Consider the following 18,662-nt stretch of genomic DNA (forward strand, 5'->3'; position numbering starts at 1 on the left):
CCCTCCTCAGTGAGGCCATCCTGAGGGTGAGGCTGCAGTGGGTTTTCAGAGTCTCAAGTCTTGGTAAGTTTGCTGTTTCTGAGAACAGAAGGGCAGGATAGATAAGAGTGGGGGTTTGCTCAGCAGCTGGGCATACAGCTAAGGATCTTGTTTTTAAAAAACTTATTTTTGGAGTTCCCATCGTGGCTCAGTGGTTAACGGATCCGACTAGGAACCATGAGGTTGCGGGTTCGATCCCTGGCCTCGCTCAGTGGGTTAGGGATCCAGCGTTGCCGTGAGCTGTGGTGTAGGCTGGCAGCCACAGCTCCGATTGGACCTCTAGCCGGGGAACCTCCATATGCTGTGGGTGCGGCCCTAAAAAGGAAAAAAACCCCAACCTTTTATTTTTAATTTTTTGGCCATACCTGCAGCATGTGGAAGTTCTCGGGCCAAAGACCGAACCTGCGCCACAGTTGCAGCAACACTGGATCCTTAACTTGCTGTGCCACCAGGGAGTTCCCCTCATTTGTTTATTAACCTGTTTACAAAAGTAATATTCTTGTGAAAAATTCAAATTTTTTTTTTTTTTTTTTTGTCTTTTCTAGGGCCCCACCTGCGGCATATGGAGGTTCCCAGGCTAGGGGTCGAATCGGAGCTGTAGCCACCGGCCTACACCACAGCCACAGCAATGCAGGATCCGAGAAGTGTCTGCGACCTACACCACAGCTTACAGCAACGCCGCGTCCTTAACCCACGGAGGGAGGCCAAGGATCAAACCCGCAACCTCATGGTTCCTAGTCGGATTCATTAACCACTGAGCCACGACAGGAACTCCAATGAAAAATTCAAATCTTTAATGTAGAAAGTAAAAATACCTCATGTTCCCGTCCTGCTAGAGCCCTGAGAGGGGTTGGGGTGAGTCCCCTCCTCCATCTGGGGGGTTGCTTCCTGGCCCCCCCACCCCCCAATCCCTGAAGGCACCAGGATCACCCCCTGAGTCCTAGGCCCTGTGACCAGGTCCCTTTGTAGCCTGACCTCTAGTGGGCACCTAGGGTCACTGCAAGCCGCTTGACCCCAGTCAGCAAGGTGAAAAAAAGAAATGTCATTTGCATAATGTTTTCAGAACTTTCCCTGACTTTGACTTGAAAATCCACAAGTGATGGAAGCCCGCCTTCCTAGGACATGAAATGCTCCGTTGGCGGGGCAGGGAGGGCTTCTCAGGGAGCAGACTGGCAGCAGGCACAGACCACCCAGGATATGGCTTGGGGAGCCGTGAACAGCCCAGGCCAAGCTGCAGACACAAGCTCTTCTCGGGGAAGCCAGCCCCGCCACTGCCTCCACCTCTAGAGCATCTCTGTCCCCAAGCCTGGCTGCTGGTTTGGAGGCAGGTGAGTTGGGGCCAGGCCATCCCACGTGCTGTAGGGGTTGAGCCGCATCCCTGCTCTCCCCCACCGTGACAACCAAAGATGCCTCCAGATGTGGCCACGGTACCCTGGGGACAGTCACCTGGTGGAGAACCTCTGGGTCGATACCTGGAGCTCCATGCCCAAATATGGCGCCAGGTGTTGGCGACTCAGCCATGAACAGGTGGCAAGGTCTCAGTCCTGCGTAGGTCACAGCATAGAACACCCCAAAATGGGTTCAGGTGCCTCCCCCTGACTCTTGGGTGCTGTATGAGGGGATGGCCTGTACCCAGTGTAGTTGGACGTGTGGTAGTTGGCATGACAATAAAGGTGCTGTGTCCTCACCCATCTCCATCTCTACCCAGGACCTCACTGCCAGAACCTCAGCAGGGGCCTGGGAACGGGGTGTGTGCAAAGCTCCAGAGCTGTGGTTCCTCCCTGGTACTGGGCCTGCCCTCCAGCACGTTTCCCTGGCTCCTGATGGACAGGAGGAGGCCATGGCCACTGTGTCAGCAGGAGCACCGTCTGCCACTTGAGCTGGTGGATTGGCTTCCCACAGGGCGGGTGGGCGTGAGGCTTGGTGCCACCAGGAGCTTAGCGGGAGGGAGATGCCCACCCAGCCTGGCGTGCTGAACTGGGATCTCTGGGCGGAGGGTTGAGCACTCAGTTTTGCAGACCTCCCAAAAGACACTGATGTTGCACAATAGATCCCTTCTGCAAACATTGTTTTGAGGGTTGCAGAGAATGTAAGATACACAATGTTCCACCATCCTCAGAATCCCTGGTATTCCCCTTCAGAGCCGGCACCCCCACTTGTAAAGCCAGTGTTCTCCATCCCTATAGTTTAGCTTTTTTCTAGAATGTCAGATGAACAAAATTACATAGTACGAAGCTTTCTTAGTCTGGCTTCTTGCATTTAGCAGTTTCTCAGCTTTCTCAGTGGGCTTTCCTGCTGCTCGGGGCAGGCCTCTGGCCTGGTCAGCCCAGTGTGCTCCTGTGTAAATCATATAAGGGGCTTCAGTGAGCAGGCGCAGGCACAGGCGCAGGCCAGGTGAGCACAGGCTAAATGCCGGCCCCACTGGGGCCCTCAGCCAGGGGTCCTTGGGTAGGGAACACACTTCAAGTGACTCTGGGAGGCAGGGCTCTTATCCTGCTCCTCCTCCCACTCTCTGGGGATTTGGAAACAAAAGCCTGGCAGCTACGTGTTTGGCAGCCATAGGCTTCTCCCCTGAGACAGTGGCAGTGAGCCAAGCCCTGCCTGAAGTGGGAGGGAAACGGGACAGTATGAGGGAAAAGGTACAGTTCTGCCACACTTACATAGTGACGGCTGACTTGCACGGAAGCTGACTCTGCCTGGCTGTCTCTTAAGCACCTTTCATGCTGTGTGAACTGGTCTTTTCAAACTTCCTTTGGGATTGGTTTGAGGCACAGAAGTTAGATGACTTGTCTGATACACACAGAAAGAGGTAGGGTAGGGAATGGGGGGCCCTTGTCACTTGCACGCAGTACTCTGGAACAATAAGTGGGGTCAGCAGCACATGTGGTGATGGATTTGCTGGCCTGGCTTTGTTGTGCCTGTTCTGGAAGCACGTGTAGGCTTCGCCATGTGGTCTTTGCTCTTTGACCCCTTGTTCACAGTGTTGTGGGTTGCGGTTGTGTGCTTTTCCTCATTGGGTAGAGCTCCTCTGTGAATACGCCCTAAATTTTCTTTCTAATCTTTTCTCCTCTGAATGGACATTTGGGCCATTTCTAGCTTGGAGCTGTTAGAAGGAAGTTGCTGTGGGGTTTCTGTCCATGTCTTCCGGTGGACTAAAGCTGGGTGAGGAACTGCTGGCTCATAGGGTATTCGCACATTTAGGCTTTGTAAACACAGTCTGCCTATATGGCAGTATCCCTTTTGTGAGTAGTATCTGAGGGTTCTAGCTGCCACATCCTTTATAAACTGTCAGTCCTTCTAATTTTAGCCATTCTTGGTGAGGATGGGGTTGGTGATGAGCTACTCTTGACATGGAATGACAAGACAGTGTACCAGTGGTGAGGGCCAGAGCTTCCACTGTTTTCTATGCTACAGCAACGTTCCACTGGGCTCTGGAGAATGGAGATGGCACAGAAGCCAAGGGCCCTCCATGGTGGGCTGAGGTGAGACAGCCATGAATAAAACACTAGGCTAATGGTGAGATTCCTGGATAATTTTGTCATTAGCTATTAATGGACCCATGGTGACACACAGACCACTGTATGGAGGGTGATGTTTGAAGTAATAAGCAGCTAATATGGTAGAGCACTGCCCATTCAGCATTGGTGCTGGCTAGAAGCTCAGCCCTGTTCACAGGTCATGAACTTAAAACCTGTTTAATAAAGGAGCCAAGAAACCTGAGCAGTGCCTGGGCGCATCCTGTTTGCCCATGGCTAGCATGCAGCAGTGCCTGGGCGCATCCTGTTTGCCCATGGCTAGCATGCAGCAAATGAAGGTGTGGCCCATCAGGGCTAAAGATGCTTATGATGACTTGAGCAAATACTGGTATTAATCAAGAATATTAAAGTTAGCATGAAGATACTGAAATGCAAATCAGATCTTGTGGTAAAGAACACAGGGAAGCAGAAAGCATTTGATTTTACTAAAAGGTGAAAACAAACATCCTGTCTCCACTTTCCGAAACTGCCGGGAAGGCACACGTGCGAGGGTGGAGAAAACGGAGACCAAAGAGCAGAAGAAAACAGGCCGAGAGTTCAAAGCGGCACCGGCACTTCTGGATGTCGGCTGTTCTGAATTCCACGGGCTTCTCCCCAGAGGCTGCTCAAGAAATACACATTCTCTAAAGTCAAAATTTCAGCCCAATTCGTCAAGAGACATTAGGGGTGCCCGGTTAAATCTGAACGTCAGAAAAACAATGGACTTTTTTTTTTTTTTTTTGCTTTTCAGGGTCGCACCCGCGGCACATGTAGGTTACCAGGCTAGGGGTCCAATCAGAGCTACAGCTGGCGGCCTACACCACAGCTCACGGCAACGCGGGATCCCTAACCCGCTGAGCGAGGCCAGGGCTCGAAGCAAAAACCTCATAGTTCCTAGTGGGATTCACTTCCGCTGAGCCACTAGGGGAACTCCACCGACCACTTTAAATACAAGTATGTTTCAGGTCCTGCGTGGGATACACTCCTACAGAGATGCTCCCCGGCGCCTGAAGGCGCAGGGGTGCAGGTCCCACCTCTTTCTTCCTTTCCAGGGGACAGAGACCCGGGCAGGGGCGCCCCACGGCCCCGCAGGCCCTTCCGTGGAAACGGTGCGTGGGTTTCTCTGACTCGTGGGAGGGGGTCTTCCGGAGCAACGCCCACCAGAGCCACGCCAGGGCCGCCACGGAGAGGAGCCCACACGGGTCCGGTCCCACCTTCGCCCCGCCCCAGGGCCCGGCGGCGCCTCGTCTCACCTCGCCCCGCCCACCTCGAGCCCCGTGCTGCTTGGGTCCAATCGGCCGCCAGATGATGCGTGCACGTGTCTAGAAGGCAGCGTCTTATTGGCTAGTCAAGGCCCAATCAGCGGTGGGATCAGAGGGCCGTCGCCGGAAGGGCCGGGCCTCGGCGGGGCGGGAGGGCGGAAGAGGAGGGACCTCGGGGTCGCGGCAGGCCCCGTGGGCGGGCGGAGGCAGGGCTGCGCGAGGAGTGACGCGCGTGAGCCAGCCCCCAGCTTTCGTCACGGCTGTCCTCATGAACCTCGTCAGCACCCTGACAGCCGCTAAGCAGAGCCGCAGCGGCCACTTTCGGGAGCCTTCAGGTGTCCGTTCGGTCTGTCAGCGCGCAGTCACCCCAAGCGCGTCATGACAGGCAAGTGTCCCCTCAGTCCTGCACGCTGGGCCCCCCGCCACGTCTGAGGGAACCCAGACCCCGGGCTCCCTTGCGGGGCCTCGGCTCCAGTCACCTGAGGGACCCCCGACCCCGAGTTCACCTGAGGGGGCCCCGACCCCCAGTCACCTGAGGGGCCCACGACCCCAAGTTCACCTGAGGGGCCCCGACCCCCAGTCACCTGAGGGGGCCCCCTACCCGGAGTTCTCCTGAGGGGCCCCCGACCCCGAGTTCACCTGAGGGGGCCCCGACCCCAACTTCTCCTGAGGGGGCCCCGACCCCCAGTCACCTGAGGGGCCCACGACCCCAAGTTCACCTGAGGGGCCCCGACCCCGAGTTCACCTAAATGGGGCCCCGACCCCGAGTTCACCTGAGGAGGCCCCAACCCCCAGTCACCTGAGGGACCCCAACTCCAACTTCACCTGAGGGGGCCCCCTACCCGGAGTTCTCCTGAGGGGCCCACGACCCCGAGTTCACCTAAATGGGCCCTGACCCCGAGTTCACCTGAAGGGGCCCCAACCCCTAGTCACCAGAGGGACCCCAACCCCAACTTCTCCTGAGGGGGCCCCGACCCCCAGTCACCTGAGGGGCCCATGACCCCAGGTTCACCTGAGGGGCCCTGACCTTGAGTCATGAGAGGAAGCCCTAGCAATCTCAAGTGACCTGGGGGAGCCCCAGGACCCTTGAGTCACCCCAGCCCATAGTAGCTTGTACCTGTCAGGTAGATAGGACAGATACCACATTTACACTTGTAAGCACAAAGGAGCAATTAATTATTTCACTAAGTGAACATGTCAGGAGTAAGTCATCAGGCGTGGATGTATCCAGATTCTCAAGGACTATGGTCAAGGACTGTTTGTCTCCATCTTTTTTTCATTTTCTTTTTATGGCCACACCCATGACATCCATGGTATATGGAAATTCCTGGTCTAGGAGTGGAATCTGAGCTGCTGCAGCCGTGGCAAGCCAGATCCTTTCCTTTAACCCACTGCTTTGGGCTGGAGATTGAACCTGCTTGATGGCAGTGACCCAAACCACTGCAGACAGATTCTTAACCCACTGCGCCATGGTGGAAACTCCTGTTTCAGTCTTTCAGCTTTGCTTTCTTCCCCTCCTGGAGGGAAAATGACCACCAAGACCTCTGGAGGCTTACAGTGTCAACAGAAAATGACATTCCTTCTCCCATTGTTTTCAACACCAAGTCCAAAATGCCTTTCATTAGGCTGATTTGGGTTATGACACCATTCTGAGCCATCCTCTGAGATGAGCTGGGTTCACTTACTGGGTTGGGGTTGTGGGCCCCTCTTCCCACCCAGGGAAACAGCAGTGCTATCATGACCCTTAGGGAGCAGAGCAATATCCCACATCCTCTGTGTTTTCAAGGATCAGATGGAGGAGTTGAGCTCAATGACCTGAAGCTATTGTCATAATAAGATAGTAATAATAATGATTATCATGATACTAGAGTAACAGAGTCTGTGTTGTCTGTGTGTGTTGTGTTGTCATCCCAGAGACAAGGCACTCAGGTTTTTATACTGCAAGGAATTTCATTAGATGTACAGTTTTGACAGTATTTTCCTTCAGTATTCCAGGTAAGCTCAGGATGTCTGATAAAGTATCCTAGGTGTTGCAGTTAGCAGCTCCATGTCTTGGAAAGTTCTCACCAGGTTGGAATATTCCTGTCTTTCCCAAAGGGCATAGCACAGGATTAGCTGAAGTGTGCCTGAAGCAAGTAGGTTTGGGGATGCAGGATTCCACGATAGCACAACATCCGGGAACCCCCAGACTTCAGCACGTGAGAGTGCACATACCTGTTTCTATTGGCACCTCCTTCCCCCTCTTAGGCTGAGAATGATGACCCCTTCCGCTCTTGGAGTTTAATGATATGAGTCAGGCTGGCTCAGGTCCTCATGCTAGCGCTCCCTCCCTGCAACTTACACAAAGCTCAGAACTTTCTAAGCCTTCCTGTTCTTTCCTAGGAAAAGAAGCACATTTCAAACCTTTGGGAACGAAGTGTGCCTCATAGGTCATTCGGTAAGGAAAGCAAATCTCAACCACTTTGCCCCAACCCTGCCATGCCCCTGTAGGGTGGGAAGAGCAGATAATGTGGGGAAGCAACATCTCATGAGAGGGGGTGTCAGACAGGGAACTCATGGTTTCAGGGGCCATGGCCAAGGCCCCAAATCTTTGTATCGGGTCATCCACTGCCTGCCCCACCCCCCAGTTCCTCATGACACCTTGAGACAGGGATTCAGGAGACCTGAGAGAACGAATGCTGCCCTTTATGTATCTGCTCTGGGCGTCAGCTCCATCAGCCCCTGGAAAGGATGACTTTCCCGCTCCTTCCTGCCTGTGGGTGTGGTGAGGATCACGTGGGATGAATGTGGAAGCTTTTGCCAGCATAAAGTACTGTATGCAGATTGACATAGATCACCCGAAAAGGGCAGTCATTTCCCCCACTAGAATTGGTTGTAATTCCCTGTTTTCAGAGGGGAGACCTAAAACTTGCTCATGGTGATGTGTTTGCAAATCCCAGCACACCTGGTCTGCAGGCTCTGGTGGTTCCCCACTAAGTGACTTTGCCTCAGCCCAGGCTACAATGGCCTCTTTGTGAGCTTTAGGAGCCGAGGTCCTTGTCCCTGCCCCTGCCTTTGCGTGCCCTGTCTCAGCCTTGTTGCCTCTGAGCACAGATTTGCTATTCCAGAGAGTGCCTTGATTCACATCACTAATGCAACGTCATGGTCAATTTGTCTTTTTCTTGCTCTTGCTCAGATGTGCCCTGTCCCTAGCACTGTTCACCGAGAGTCCATCTGCTGTGAGTGCCACACCAGATTTGGGGGCCACCTGCCAGTGCCTAGGGCTGAGGCGGCTCTGCCTTACTGGGTCCCTCTGTCCTTGAGACCCCAAAAGCAGGTAGGTGACTTGAACCAGGGGTTCAGATTTATGAAAATGTGATTGACATACAATAAAGTGCACATATGTAAAGTGTACAGTTTGATAAGTCTTGACATACGTATACACCTGTACAACCACCTCTACTTGAGATAATGTACAGTTATGTCTAGGTATCGGAGGGGGATTGGCTCCAGGACTCCTGTGGATACCAAAATTCGGAATGCTCAAATCCCTTATATAAGACAGCATAGTGCAGTACATATACTCAACCCTAAAAGGTTATACCTTTTTGTAATTCCACTCAGCCCTCTCTGCCCTATGGTCCCCAGGCAACCCTGGACCTGTTTCTGTCATCATAGATTCATTTGCATTTCCTTGAATTTTATATAAATGGAATCATATAGTATCTACTCTTTTTGTCTGGTTTCTTTGACATGCACAATTATTTTTGAGATTCATCCACATGTGTGTGTTATGGTTCATTCCTTTTTACTGCTGAGTAGTGTGTCATTGTGTGTATAGACTATAGTTTATCCACTCATCCAGTGAAGGATATTTGGATCTTTTCCAGTTTTTTCTATTTTGTCTAACAAATGAAGCTGCTGTGAACATTTGTGTACAAGTCTTTGTGTGAACATGGCTTCATTTTTCCTGGGCAAGTACCTAGCAAAGGAATTGCTGTATCATATGGTTGGTATATGTTTAAACTTTTAAGAATATGTCAGCTGTTTTCCAAAGTGGTTGTACTATTTTACAGTCTTACCAGCAGTGTTTAAAGTTCCAGGTCCTTCACATCTTCACTAATACTTGGTTTAGTCAGTCTTTTAAATTTTGGCCACCTTAATAGGTGTGTATTATTATCGTTTTAACTTGTATTTCCACCATGACTAATGATGTTCAGCATCTCTTCATATGCTTCTGCTACCTGCGTATCTTACCTGATTTGTGTCTATTCAGATATTTTGCCTATTTAAAAAATTGTTTTTTTTAACTGAGTTTTGAGAGTTCTTTATATATTCTGAATACAAATTCTTTTTCATGTATTAAATTTGCAAGTGTTTTCTCTGTGTCTCTGGCTTGTCTTTTCATTCTTCTATCACCATCTTTCTTTCTTTCTTTTTTTTTTCTATCACCATCTTTCAAAGAGCAGAAGTTTTAAATTTTGATGAAGTCCAGTTTATTGATTTTTTTCTGGATCTTGCTTAGATGTGCTTATGCCCAGCGTAGTAATGGATTGTGCTTTATAAGCATTTCTAATAGATCTTTGCCAAGCCTAAGGTCAGAAGGGTTTTCTCCATGCTGCTTTCTTCTGGAATTTTTATGGTTAACTGTTTATATTTAGGTCTGTGCTCAACTTGAGTCAGTTTTTGTATACAGCATGAAGTATAGATTAAAGTTCATTTTTTGCACAGGGGTTTCCAGTCATATTATAAATCTCCTATCTTATATGGCTTTTTATATTATATATTATAAAGTCCATCCTTGCTCCACTGACTTGGCTTTGCAGCAGGACTGGGTGGTGCTAATCCCTGGGCCTGGCCACTTTGCTCTTTGAGCAAAATTGGGTTCTTTTAAACAGAGGGGGAATAATTGCTGTAGGGGTGACCCATTGGATCGGCCCGGGTAGTTCTGTTTTCCTCGTCCTTGGGGCTCTCAACAGGCATGAGTTGCTCCCCTGCTTCTCCACCTAGCCAGCCCCCTGACCTGAATGCTCTCCTAGCTCTCATCTCCCGACTTCTGGCAATTCTTCTTTCCCAGTGAATGCTGCTGCACAGGGGGCTGGCTTGGGCAGGATGGGGTCTTGCTGCTTCTCGCACAGCGCCTGCCTTGGAAAATGGGCTCAGCATGTATGTGTGGACTGCGTAGAAGTGACCAGAGTGTCCTAACCCAGCTGGGCAAAGGGGCCGCAGGTGAGAGGCATCTGGTGCAGTGGTGGCGAGTGGTCACGTTGCAAGGAAGTTCTTGCGTCTCCAGGCCTTGGCATATTTCTTTCCGAGGAGCCCCAGGACCAACCCTCCATCCCCACCCCACCCCAGTTCCCCTTCCCTGTGGCAGTGTCTCTGCTTTGCAGCACATCTTACACCCACATTCCAGTTCAGTCCTCCTGTGGACTCAGGAAGGGTCCACTTGAAGGTGGTTTTATGTTTTGTTTTGTTTTTTCCTTTTTTTAATTTTTGGAGTTAAATTTTGGAGCATATGGAGTTCCCCAGCCAGGGATCAGATCAGAGCCACAGTCACAACCTGAGTTGCAGCTGTGGCAACACCAGATCCTTAACCCACTGCTCTGGACTGGGGATCAAATCTGTGACCCAGTGCTCCTAAGATGCCACCGATCCCATTGTGCCACAGTGGGAACTCCTTCATTATGTTTTATAATGTGTACTATGAGCACGTGGTTGGAAATTCCCGCAGTGCAGCCAGGATATTGTGCGAGGAACTCTCTCTTGTGCCCTTCCCCTGGAGGCTTCCTCATTTGTCCTTCTGGAGATTTTCCATGTGTATGCTGTTTTGCCAGCGATGTATAAGTCACCCTGACGCTGCGCCTGAAATAGCCATGTATCATGTATCTGAGGGGGAGTTTGCTGGGTGGCTTGGCCGCACGTGTCCCTGATCTTGGGACCAGTGAGCTGGCCCAGGCGCCATCTTCTGTGGCTAGGGCAGAGATGTGAGAGCAGTGGAACACCTGCAAGAGCCTTCAGCTTGATCCGGATCTGGCTGCTGTCACTTCTTGCTTTTTCTGTTGGCCAAAGCAGGGGATGGTCTGATCAGAGTCAAGGGCTGGTGTCCACCTGCCCCCCTACTGGAAGGAACTGCAGAGTGGCAGGGCAAAGGGCTAGGCTCTGGGGAGGGATGAGGAATTGGGGCATCACATATGTTATTTTTTTAAAAAAACTATAAATGGTGGCATGCTGTACTCACAATGCTGCATTTCCCACTTAATATCCCATGTCTGTGTTCATTCTGTATCAGGACAGAGAGGCCTGCCTCATTCTTTCCAAAGGCCTCCCATTCCCTCTGTCCCCATATCTCTTTATCTGTTGTTCCTTATTTTGGGCATTCAGGCTGTTTGGTCACTACAGCCAGTGCTGCACTGAGTGTTCTTGAGTACCTGCACACGTGTCCTCTTGGGATAGTCTCAGGAGTGGAATCGCTTGACCAAAGACTATTCATTTTAGACACTGACCATTGTTGTCAGGAGCTGCTGGAGCCTTGTCTTTTGCTGAAAATGCTGAGTCTCAGACTATATTTTGTGCTCCAGGGCTGATCCTGGAGACTTCCAGGCTCAGGGCAGAGCTTGGCCTCCCGACTCCCACTGTGTGTCCTCTGAAGCATCACAGGGATGTCCCACTGCAGAGGTGCAGGTAGTTGCCAGTGAGGGTGCTAGCTACCCCTGGGAATGTTATGCAGGGGAGACCTGCTCCCTCAGCCGGGCGGTTGGGCTGTGCTGTGGGCGGGTGTAGGAGAGGCCCTTTCCAGGGCGCTGTTCTTGAGGCTAATGTCTGAGGTGCAGCTCCATCCTCCTTTGGACCTTCTCTTCCCTTCCTCCGTTAGATCCAAAAGATGGTCCGGTTTTACGTCCTCAAATCCACCAAGGCATGCCGCTGCCCGTGCCATTGCTTTGGGGGCCGTCTCCCGATGCCTAGGGATCAGGCCACGATGCCCTACTGGGTGCCCCAGGTCCTGAGGTCTCAGAAGAAGGTAAGAGGGTAGCTCGCAGGGCAGCGAGGCCTGAGAGTGAGTGTGGGCCGAGGAGGGACCCAGAGATGAGGGGGATGGGTGCTAGGTTCTTTCCCCAGCGTGGCCTCCAGTAGTATCTGGGGTCCTCTGGAAGCTGTGGCCCGGGGTAGCAAAGTGCAGGAGGTGAGCAGTACTTGGGTCAGGGCCAGGTCAGGTATCCTAATTGTGTTGGGGAGGGTTGGGTACCCTGCTCTCTGATGAGGATGCCCACTGCTGCTGCTGCCTTTCCCAACCTCTCTTCTGACCCCTTCTCCTCTCTTGCCTCTTCCTACCTCTTCCCTCTTCCCTTCCACCTTGCTCACCTCTCTCTGTCTTCCTTCCCACCCCATCCTACCTCTCCCTGCCTCTCCTCCTCCCCAGCTCTTTCCACCTGTCAGAGCATCCTGCTCTTGTAGCCCCAGCCTCAGGCATGGAGGGAGGGGAGAGACCATTGCTCAAATGTCCGTGCTTTTTCGCTCTGTCTGGCCACCTCCACAGCTTTGGGTTCTAGGTCAGTGACCAGGGGAGGCAATTGGCCAGGTCCAGTTGAACTCAGCCCCAGGGCCCCTTTTCTCCTGTGCTTTCAGAGTATCCTGTAGTTAGAGGCTTCCTTCTGCCTTTACCCACATTCTAGCTGTCGGTTTTCTGTCATGAAATAGCAAGCTATTCCCAGAATTAAGATCCAGAGGCTTTTATTTTTTGTCTTTTTAGGGCCGCACTTGGGGCATATGGAGGTTCCCAGGCTAGGGGTCTAATTGCAGCTGTAGCTGCCGGCCTGTGCCAGAGCCATAGCAACGCCAGATCTGAGCCGCATCTGCAACCTACACCACAGCTCACGGCAACGCTGGATCCTCAACCCACTAAGCAAGGCCAGGGATCAAACCTTCAACCTCATGGTTTCTAGTCAGATTCATTTCCACTGCGGCACAATGGAAACTCCCAGAGGCCTTTTGAAAGGAGACCATGACTTGCATTCTGAACTGGCCATGGACCCTTTTCAGGCGGTTTCCAGGCCAAATCACTGGCCCCCCTCTTGATGCGTCACTAGGGCTGACACACTTGCCCATATTCTTATCTTTTAGGTGGTGAAAAGGCAGCAGCATCTTAAAGACATTCCAGGTAACTCAGCGCACACGTATCTTACCCCTCCCTCTCCCCATGGAAGACGGGTCTCATGAACATCCTGTTGAGGGTGGGGAGACTTCTCTCGTCCCCCGATGGCTGTAACACAAAGAAGGCCACAGACTGGTGCACACACCACTTCTCCCACCTCTGCCCTCGCCAGGCATCACTAATCACCCACCCTCTTTTCCCAGTGAACCTAGAGAAGCCTCAAGGTCTCCCAGTTCTCAATATTGGCTCTCAAGTTGAAGCCAGTTTGCATCCTGGGGTTAGGTGGTATTTGAAGTATTTTTTTAAGATGTAATCTATAATTCATGATATATAGTGTATGTAAGTGTGTATTGTACGTAAGTAGGTATTTGGAACATAGTGTGTGTGTTTGTATTTTGGTCCATTCCTACATTCATGTATTCATGACATTATATGTTCATGACACCGTGTTTACGTGTATATTCATCATAGGTTCGGGGTGGGCACAGCGTATATTCACAGGTCCGTGTGTTCACAGTGCGGCATGTTTCCTTGTATCTGTGGCCTGGTGTATGCACGTCCTACCTGCTCAGCCCTGGTGATGGGGGCAGGGGTGTGTGTGTGTGTGTCTCCACACCCACCTTCACTCTGTCTCTAAAGCGAGTGCAGGTATTTTCCCCTCACGGATGGCTGACAGGTCTGCTTTCTCTGTATTGCGTGTGAGCATAGGAGTAGGTGATGTTTTGTGGGCTCAGATCACACCTCCCCTTTTCATGCTGGGGTCAGGATGCACAGTGCATCTCCTTGATGGAATCTGTGAAGGGGGTACTTACTGGGCGTGCTGAGAGGTTGGATGATTGACACGGGCTTCCTCTGATAGGCAGCTCACTCAGAACCAGGGCATGCAGTGGGGGTTGAGGGTTGGGGGGTTGGGAAGGGCTTGGGAAATGAGCAGCCACCACCCCCACCCCCACCTCTTCGTGCAGCAGATACCTAAACATTTTCAGTTAGGAGGAGCACCAATTGTCATAGCCTTTGGTGGTGGCATTTGGAGCTATCTGCCAAATCCTTTATGATGTGTATAATCTTTAACCCATCAAGCCCAGGTCTGGGTAATATCTACAGACACTCTTACACACATCTGTCTGCGGCAGTGATTTCCTCGGTCAGAAATTGGAAGCAGCTTAAGGGTTTCTGAGGGGGAGGATAGACGTAAGTGGGGGTACATTTGAAATGTGGCATTAGCTACCTAGAGTTCGCAGTTATTTGGGCCAATGAAATCACTCCCAGACACACTCCAACATAGCAAAACAAGTGGCTCTAGCCTATGCATAGGACTCCATTAATGTCATTTGAATAAAGGAGAGCTCTGTTTGTGTGTAGATGAAGGTGGGTGGTGTGTTTTGAGCTGACAGATAACCCTTGTGGACTGGGAAGGGGGCAGATGAGACTCCACAAAGAGAGGCTCTTGAGAGGGTGCCCAGTGAACAACACAAAAAGCAGTATGTTGCCTCGAGTTTTAGGTAGAAGAGCCAGAAATCATTTTATTTAAAAAAAAAAGTGGAATGGCCGTGGGATGAGAACCACCTGAGAAATTGTTCTTCTAACCATATAATCACCAATTTATGGGTATATTTTTATTGGTTGTTTTTGGCGTTGAACACTCTGCATCTTTAAGGAAGCCTAAAAGCTCAGTTTATTGTTAAATCGTGCACCCATTGATATGTTGTTAAGAACCAGTATTAATTTTTACTCCAGCCATTGTTTTATAATTCAGGTGGTTTGTGTTAATAATGTTTCAAGCCTCAAACCCATTCAGGTCAGAAGGTGTTCACAGAACAGGAGGGAGAGCACACGTGTCATTGCAGCCACCAGGATAGCTCTCTCCTTGAGCTGAGCTTCCTACACAGTGATTTAAAGATATTTTTCCCTTGGCCTCACATCCAGCTGGTTTCCATTTTAAAGAGAAAATATGTGTTTCAGATCTTGTATTTTCCAATAAAGAGGAGGCTAAAATGTACTTTCCTTTTTTATAACTTTTTTTTTTTTTTTAATTAGGGCCACACCTGCAGCATATGGAAGTTCCCAGGCTAGGGGGCAAATTGGAGCTGCAGCTGCTGGCCTGTGCCACAGCTGCAGCAGTGAAGGATCTGAGCTGTGTCTATGACCTATACCACAGCTCACAGCAGTGCTGGATCCTTAACCCACTGAGCAAGGCCAGAAATTGAACTTGTGTCCTCATGGATACTAGTTGGGTTTATTACCACTGAGCCACAATGGGTACTCCTTCTTTATAATTTTGTGGTAGAATTTTTTATAAGGAAAATAGACATTATATTAATAGTGCATTTTTATATTAGTACAATTAGAATGTACATTTTATAGTAGTACCATAGTAAAAATAAATTAGATATAATATCAGGAGAGTCATATGTGATCAAAGCGGGTCTCGCTAAAGAGTGTCAAGGAGATGGAAGTGTTGGAATTCTGTTTGTGGTCATGGCGATTGTTAGCTTGTGGGAAATTTCCAATACTCCACTGAAGGCTTTATTCCCGTTACTCAGCTGCAACCATGATCAGCTAAAAAAGGAAAAAGTGGAGTAGATCCCAGCTAACTGCCATATCCTTTTATCCATAAACATTTCAGGAAGTAGCTCTAAAAGGTAAAGACTCAGAAAATCGCCATGCAGCCCCACAGCCACTTTAGAAACACGCAGTATGTTGGCTCTGTCTCACTCCAGGGCTGTGGCCTGCCTTGCTGGGGTACCTGCTTTCCTTGTCCTGGGTTCTGGAGGGCTCTCGTGGGTGCAGACTCGGGAGCACCCTGGCCCCACACCCCACTGGAGCCTGACGTACTTTCTTTGCTTAGAAGCCACCGTGGACCTGCGCTCCGGGTACTGGCAGATCTGTGGTGAAGGGGGCCGTCTCCTCAAGTGGCAGCAGCTTCGGGCCCTTCACCAGCCCAAGCCGGTGGCCCCAGGGCAGCCAGCAAGCCTCTTGGCCCCCCTCCTGCCCCTCAGTCTCAGCCTCCTGACCTTCCTCCAGGCCCTGCTGAGGGTCATCGTGGCCATCCGGTAAGCAGGTGCAGGTGCAGCAGTGGTGGCTTTGGGCTCATCTCACTCCCGGGCTGTTTTGCCCAGGGACCGGCACAGTTTATAGTTGTATCAAGGGTGTGGGAGAACTTGGTTGCCACTCACCAGAGGATGAGAGCTGGGACTGCTGTCACATCGTTACCGTGGTCTGAGCTCCTGCTCATACCTGACCCAGATATCTTCTTCCAGAAGATGCAAGGGAGGGGCTATCCAGGTACTCTAAGGCCAGGGCCACTGGCAGGGAGGTGAGATATCTTGGGGTCACCCACCTTTATTTCCTCACCTCTGCCCACACAAGATCTCTGGTTCCAGTTTCTGCAAATTTCTCTTGTGTTGGGGGTTGGAAGTGGATCTTAAGCCAGCTTGCCCAACCAGCCCTCTGGGGTTTGAGCGTACTCTCGAAGGACCTTCTACCTCTCCCCAAACCCAGCTCCAGCCATCAAGGCTCCATAGTGAAAAGGCCTTTCTCCCACCTTGAACCCACCAGCCTTGCCCAGGCCTGTGTTTCTCACCTGGAACCTCACTCAGTACCTATCCCTCTAGCCTCCAGGGTGCTGTCAGGTTCACAGCAGGGCTTCTTCTTGCCAGGCTGTTTGCTTTAGTCTCCTGAGAAGAAGCTCTTCTCCTCCTCCCCAGTTTACCCATCTCCCCAGCCATTGCCTCCTCCAGCCGCTTCTTCCTATTTCTTTCATCACACCTGTATGTAAATACATGCAAACTTAAACACACAGATATGTAAATAGAAGACATGCAAATACATATCAATATGTAAATGTGCACAATTAGAATTTTTTTTTTTTTTTGTCTTTTTAGGGTCACACTCGTGGCATAAGGAAGTTCCTAGGCCAAAGGTCAAATCAGAGCTACAGCTGCCAGCCTAGCCACAGCCACAGCAACACCAGATCTGAGTTGTGTCGGCAGCCTACATCACAGCTCACAGCAATGCTGGATCCTTAACTGTGGATGGTCCTTGTTGAGTAGATGGTCTGGGTGGGCCAAAGGAGAATTGCTAATGCTTTTATAGGTGTTTGCTTCTCCCATCCAAGTACTAACTAGGCCCGACCCTGCTTAGCTTCCCAGATCAGATGAGATCGGGCGTGTCCAGGGTGGTATGGCCGTAGACTAGGTGTTTGCTTATGAGCCAGACTCTCAGGTCAGAAGTCAGGTGCTAACCAGCTGTTCAGGAGAAATATCTTACCTTCTGGAGGTATATGTGGGGTGCCCTGTGAGACCTCCCAAAACATGCGCCCGGCTTATCTCAGGAGAAGCTTCTGGCCCATTTGCTGACCTGGCAAAGGCTTGCTAGAACTTCAGGGGCCTCGAGAGGGTGGATGAGCTCTGAAGCTCCCTGACAGGGAGCCCTGAAGAGCAGGGATGGGTCAGGTACTTGCCCTCCTGAGTGGGCTTGCCATAGCCTTTGTTTCATTGGATTCCTTCCCCAGTCGTTCTAAGCTGGGATTCTTCCCAGAGTTCCAGAAGGAGAGTGTGCTCTGGGGGTTGATGCCTTCCCTCAGGTCCCGTAGCTGGCGCGTGGGCCAGCCAAGGCTGCACCAAGTTTCCTGCCTGGGCTCCTCAGAACTGAGTGCATATCCCACTCCGCTGTTGGGCTTCCTTCGCCCTTCACCTTGCGGAGGTTTCCTGCACAGGCCCTGCAAGGGCTGTGTGCTTTCCGTCTGGGGGGCATTTCCTAGTAATTGCCTTTCTCTTTGCCTTCTAGCCAGTTTTTTGGGGTTTGAAGTTGGAATCTTCACATTCTGTCAAGAACATCAACAAAAATGTCAGTCATAGTCAAGGTCTTTAACAAACGCCGTCAAGTCAGGAGGGGTCTGTGATAGCTTCTGTTTTCTCAGATCATATAATTCACATCAAGAGTCAGTCCAATTATTTATCATCAGGTGATTTGTAGTTGAAGTGTAATTTTGTGAATGCAGGTGAGATTCCATTGTAAATACAGTCAATAAATGTTATTTGTGAAACTTAAATGTGCCATTTAAAAAAAAAATAACCTCTGATTTTCCTTCATGAAGGTGGGACCTATTCTCTGCTTCTGTGTCCCTGTGTGTTGGGGGGAAGACCTGTTCTCTGCCTCTTTCTCCCTGTGGGAGGGAGGGCATCTCTGTGTCCCTGGGGGGAGGGGGCACCTGTTCTCTGCCTCTATGTCCCTGTGAGAGGGGGGGGACCTGTCCTCTGCCTCTTTCTCCCTGCCTTCCCTTCTCTCCCCACCCCAGAAACCACTAACCTACTTTCTCACTTTTCCAGTTCTGTGTCCCTTGGGGGAGGAGGCACCTGTTCTCTGCTTCTGTGTCCCTGTGGGAGGGGGAGGACCTGTCCTCTGCCTCTTTCTCCCTGTGGCAGGGAGGGAATCTCTGTGTCCCTGGGGGAAGGGGGCACCTGTTCTCTGCCTCTGTGTCCCTATGGGGGGGGGCGTCTCTGCCTCTGTGTCCCTATTGGGGGGGGGCGTCTCTGCCTCTGTGTCCCTGTGGGAGGGGGATCTCTGAGTTTCTCTTCCCTTTGCAAGGATGCATATTCTCTGGATGAGGATCGTGAAATGGTTTTAGCATCTGTTTTATGTGGATCTCCTTTTAAGTAGCATCAGATTGTATGTGATTGGAATTTTTTAAAAACTAAGATATTCACCATAAAATTC

At 50.9% G+C, this 18,662-nt stretch overlaps 1 protein-coding gene across 1 annotated transcript; it reads left to right on the plus strand.

Moving 5' to 3' along the window:
- C6H16orf95 (chromosome 6 C16orf95 homolog) lies at positions 745–17,997 on the plus strand. Its single transcript, XM_013998133.2, has 7 exons — positions 745–5,201; positions 7,199–7,253; positions 7,992–8,132; positions 11,667–11,813; positions 12,914–12,950; positions 15,793–15,997; positions 17,733–17,997. Exons 3-7 carry the CDS (start codon positions 7,992–7,994, stop codon positions 17,749–17,751), a joined length of 549 nt encoding a protein of 182 aa, XP_013853587.1. The 5' UTR covers positions 745–5,201; positions 7,199–7,253; the 3' UTR covers positions 17,752–17,997.

The sequence above is a fragment of the Sus scrofa genome, chromosome 6 (assembly GCF_000003025.6).
Source record: "Sus scrofa isolate TJ Tabasco breed Duroc chromosome 6, Sscrofa11.1, whole genome shotgun sequence".
Taxonomy (NCBI): domain Eukaryota; kingdom Metazoa; phylum Chordata; class Mammalia; order Artiodactyla; family Suidae; genus Sus; species Sus scrofa.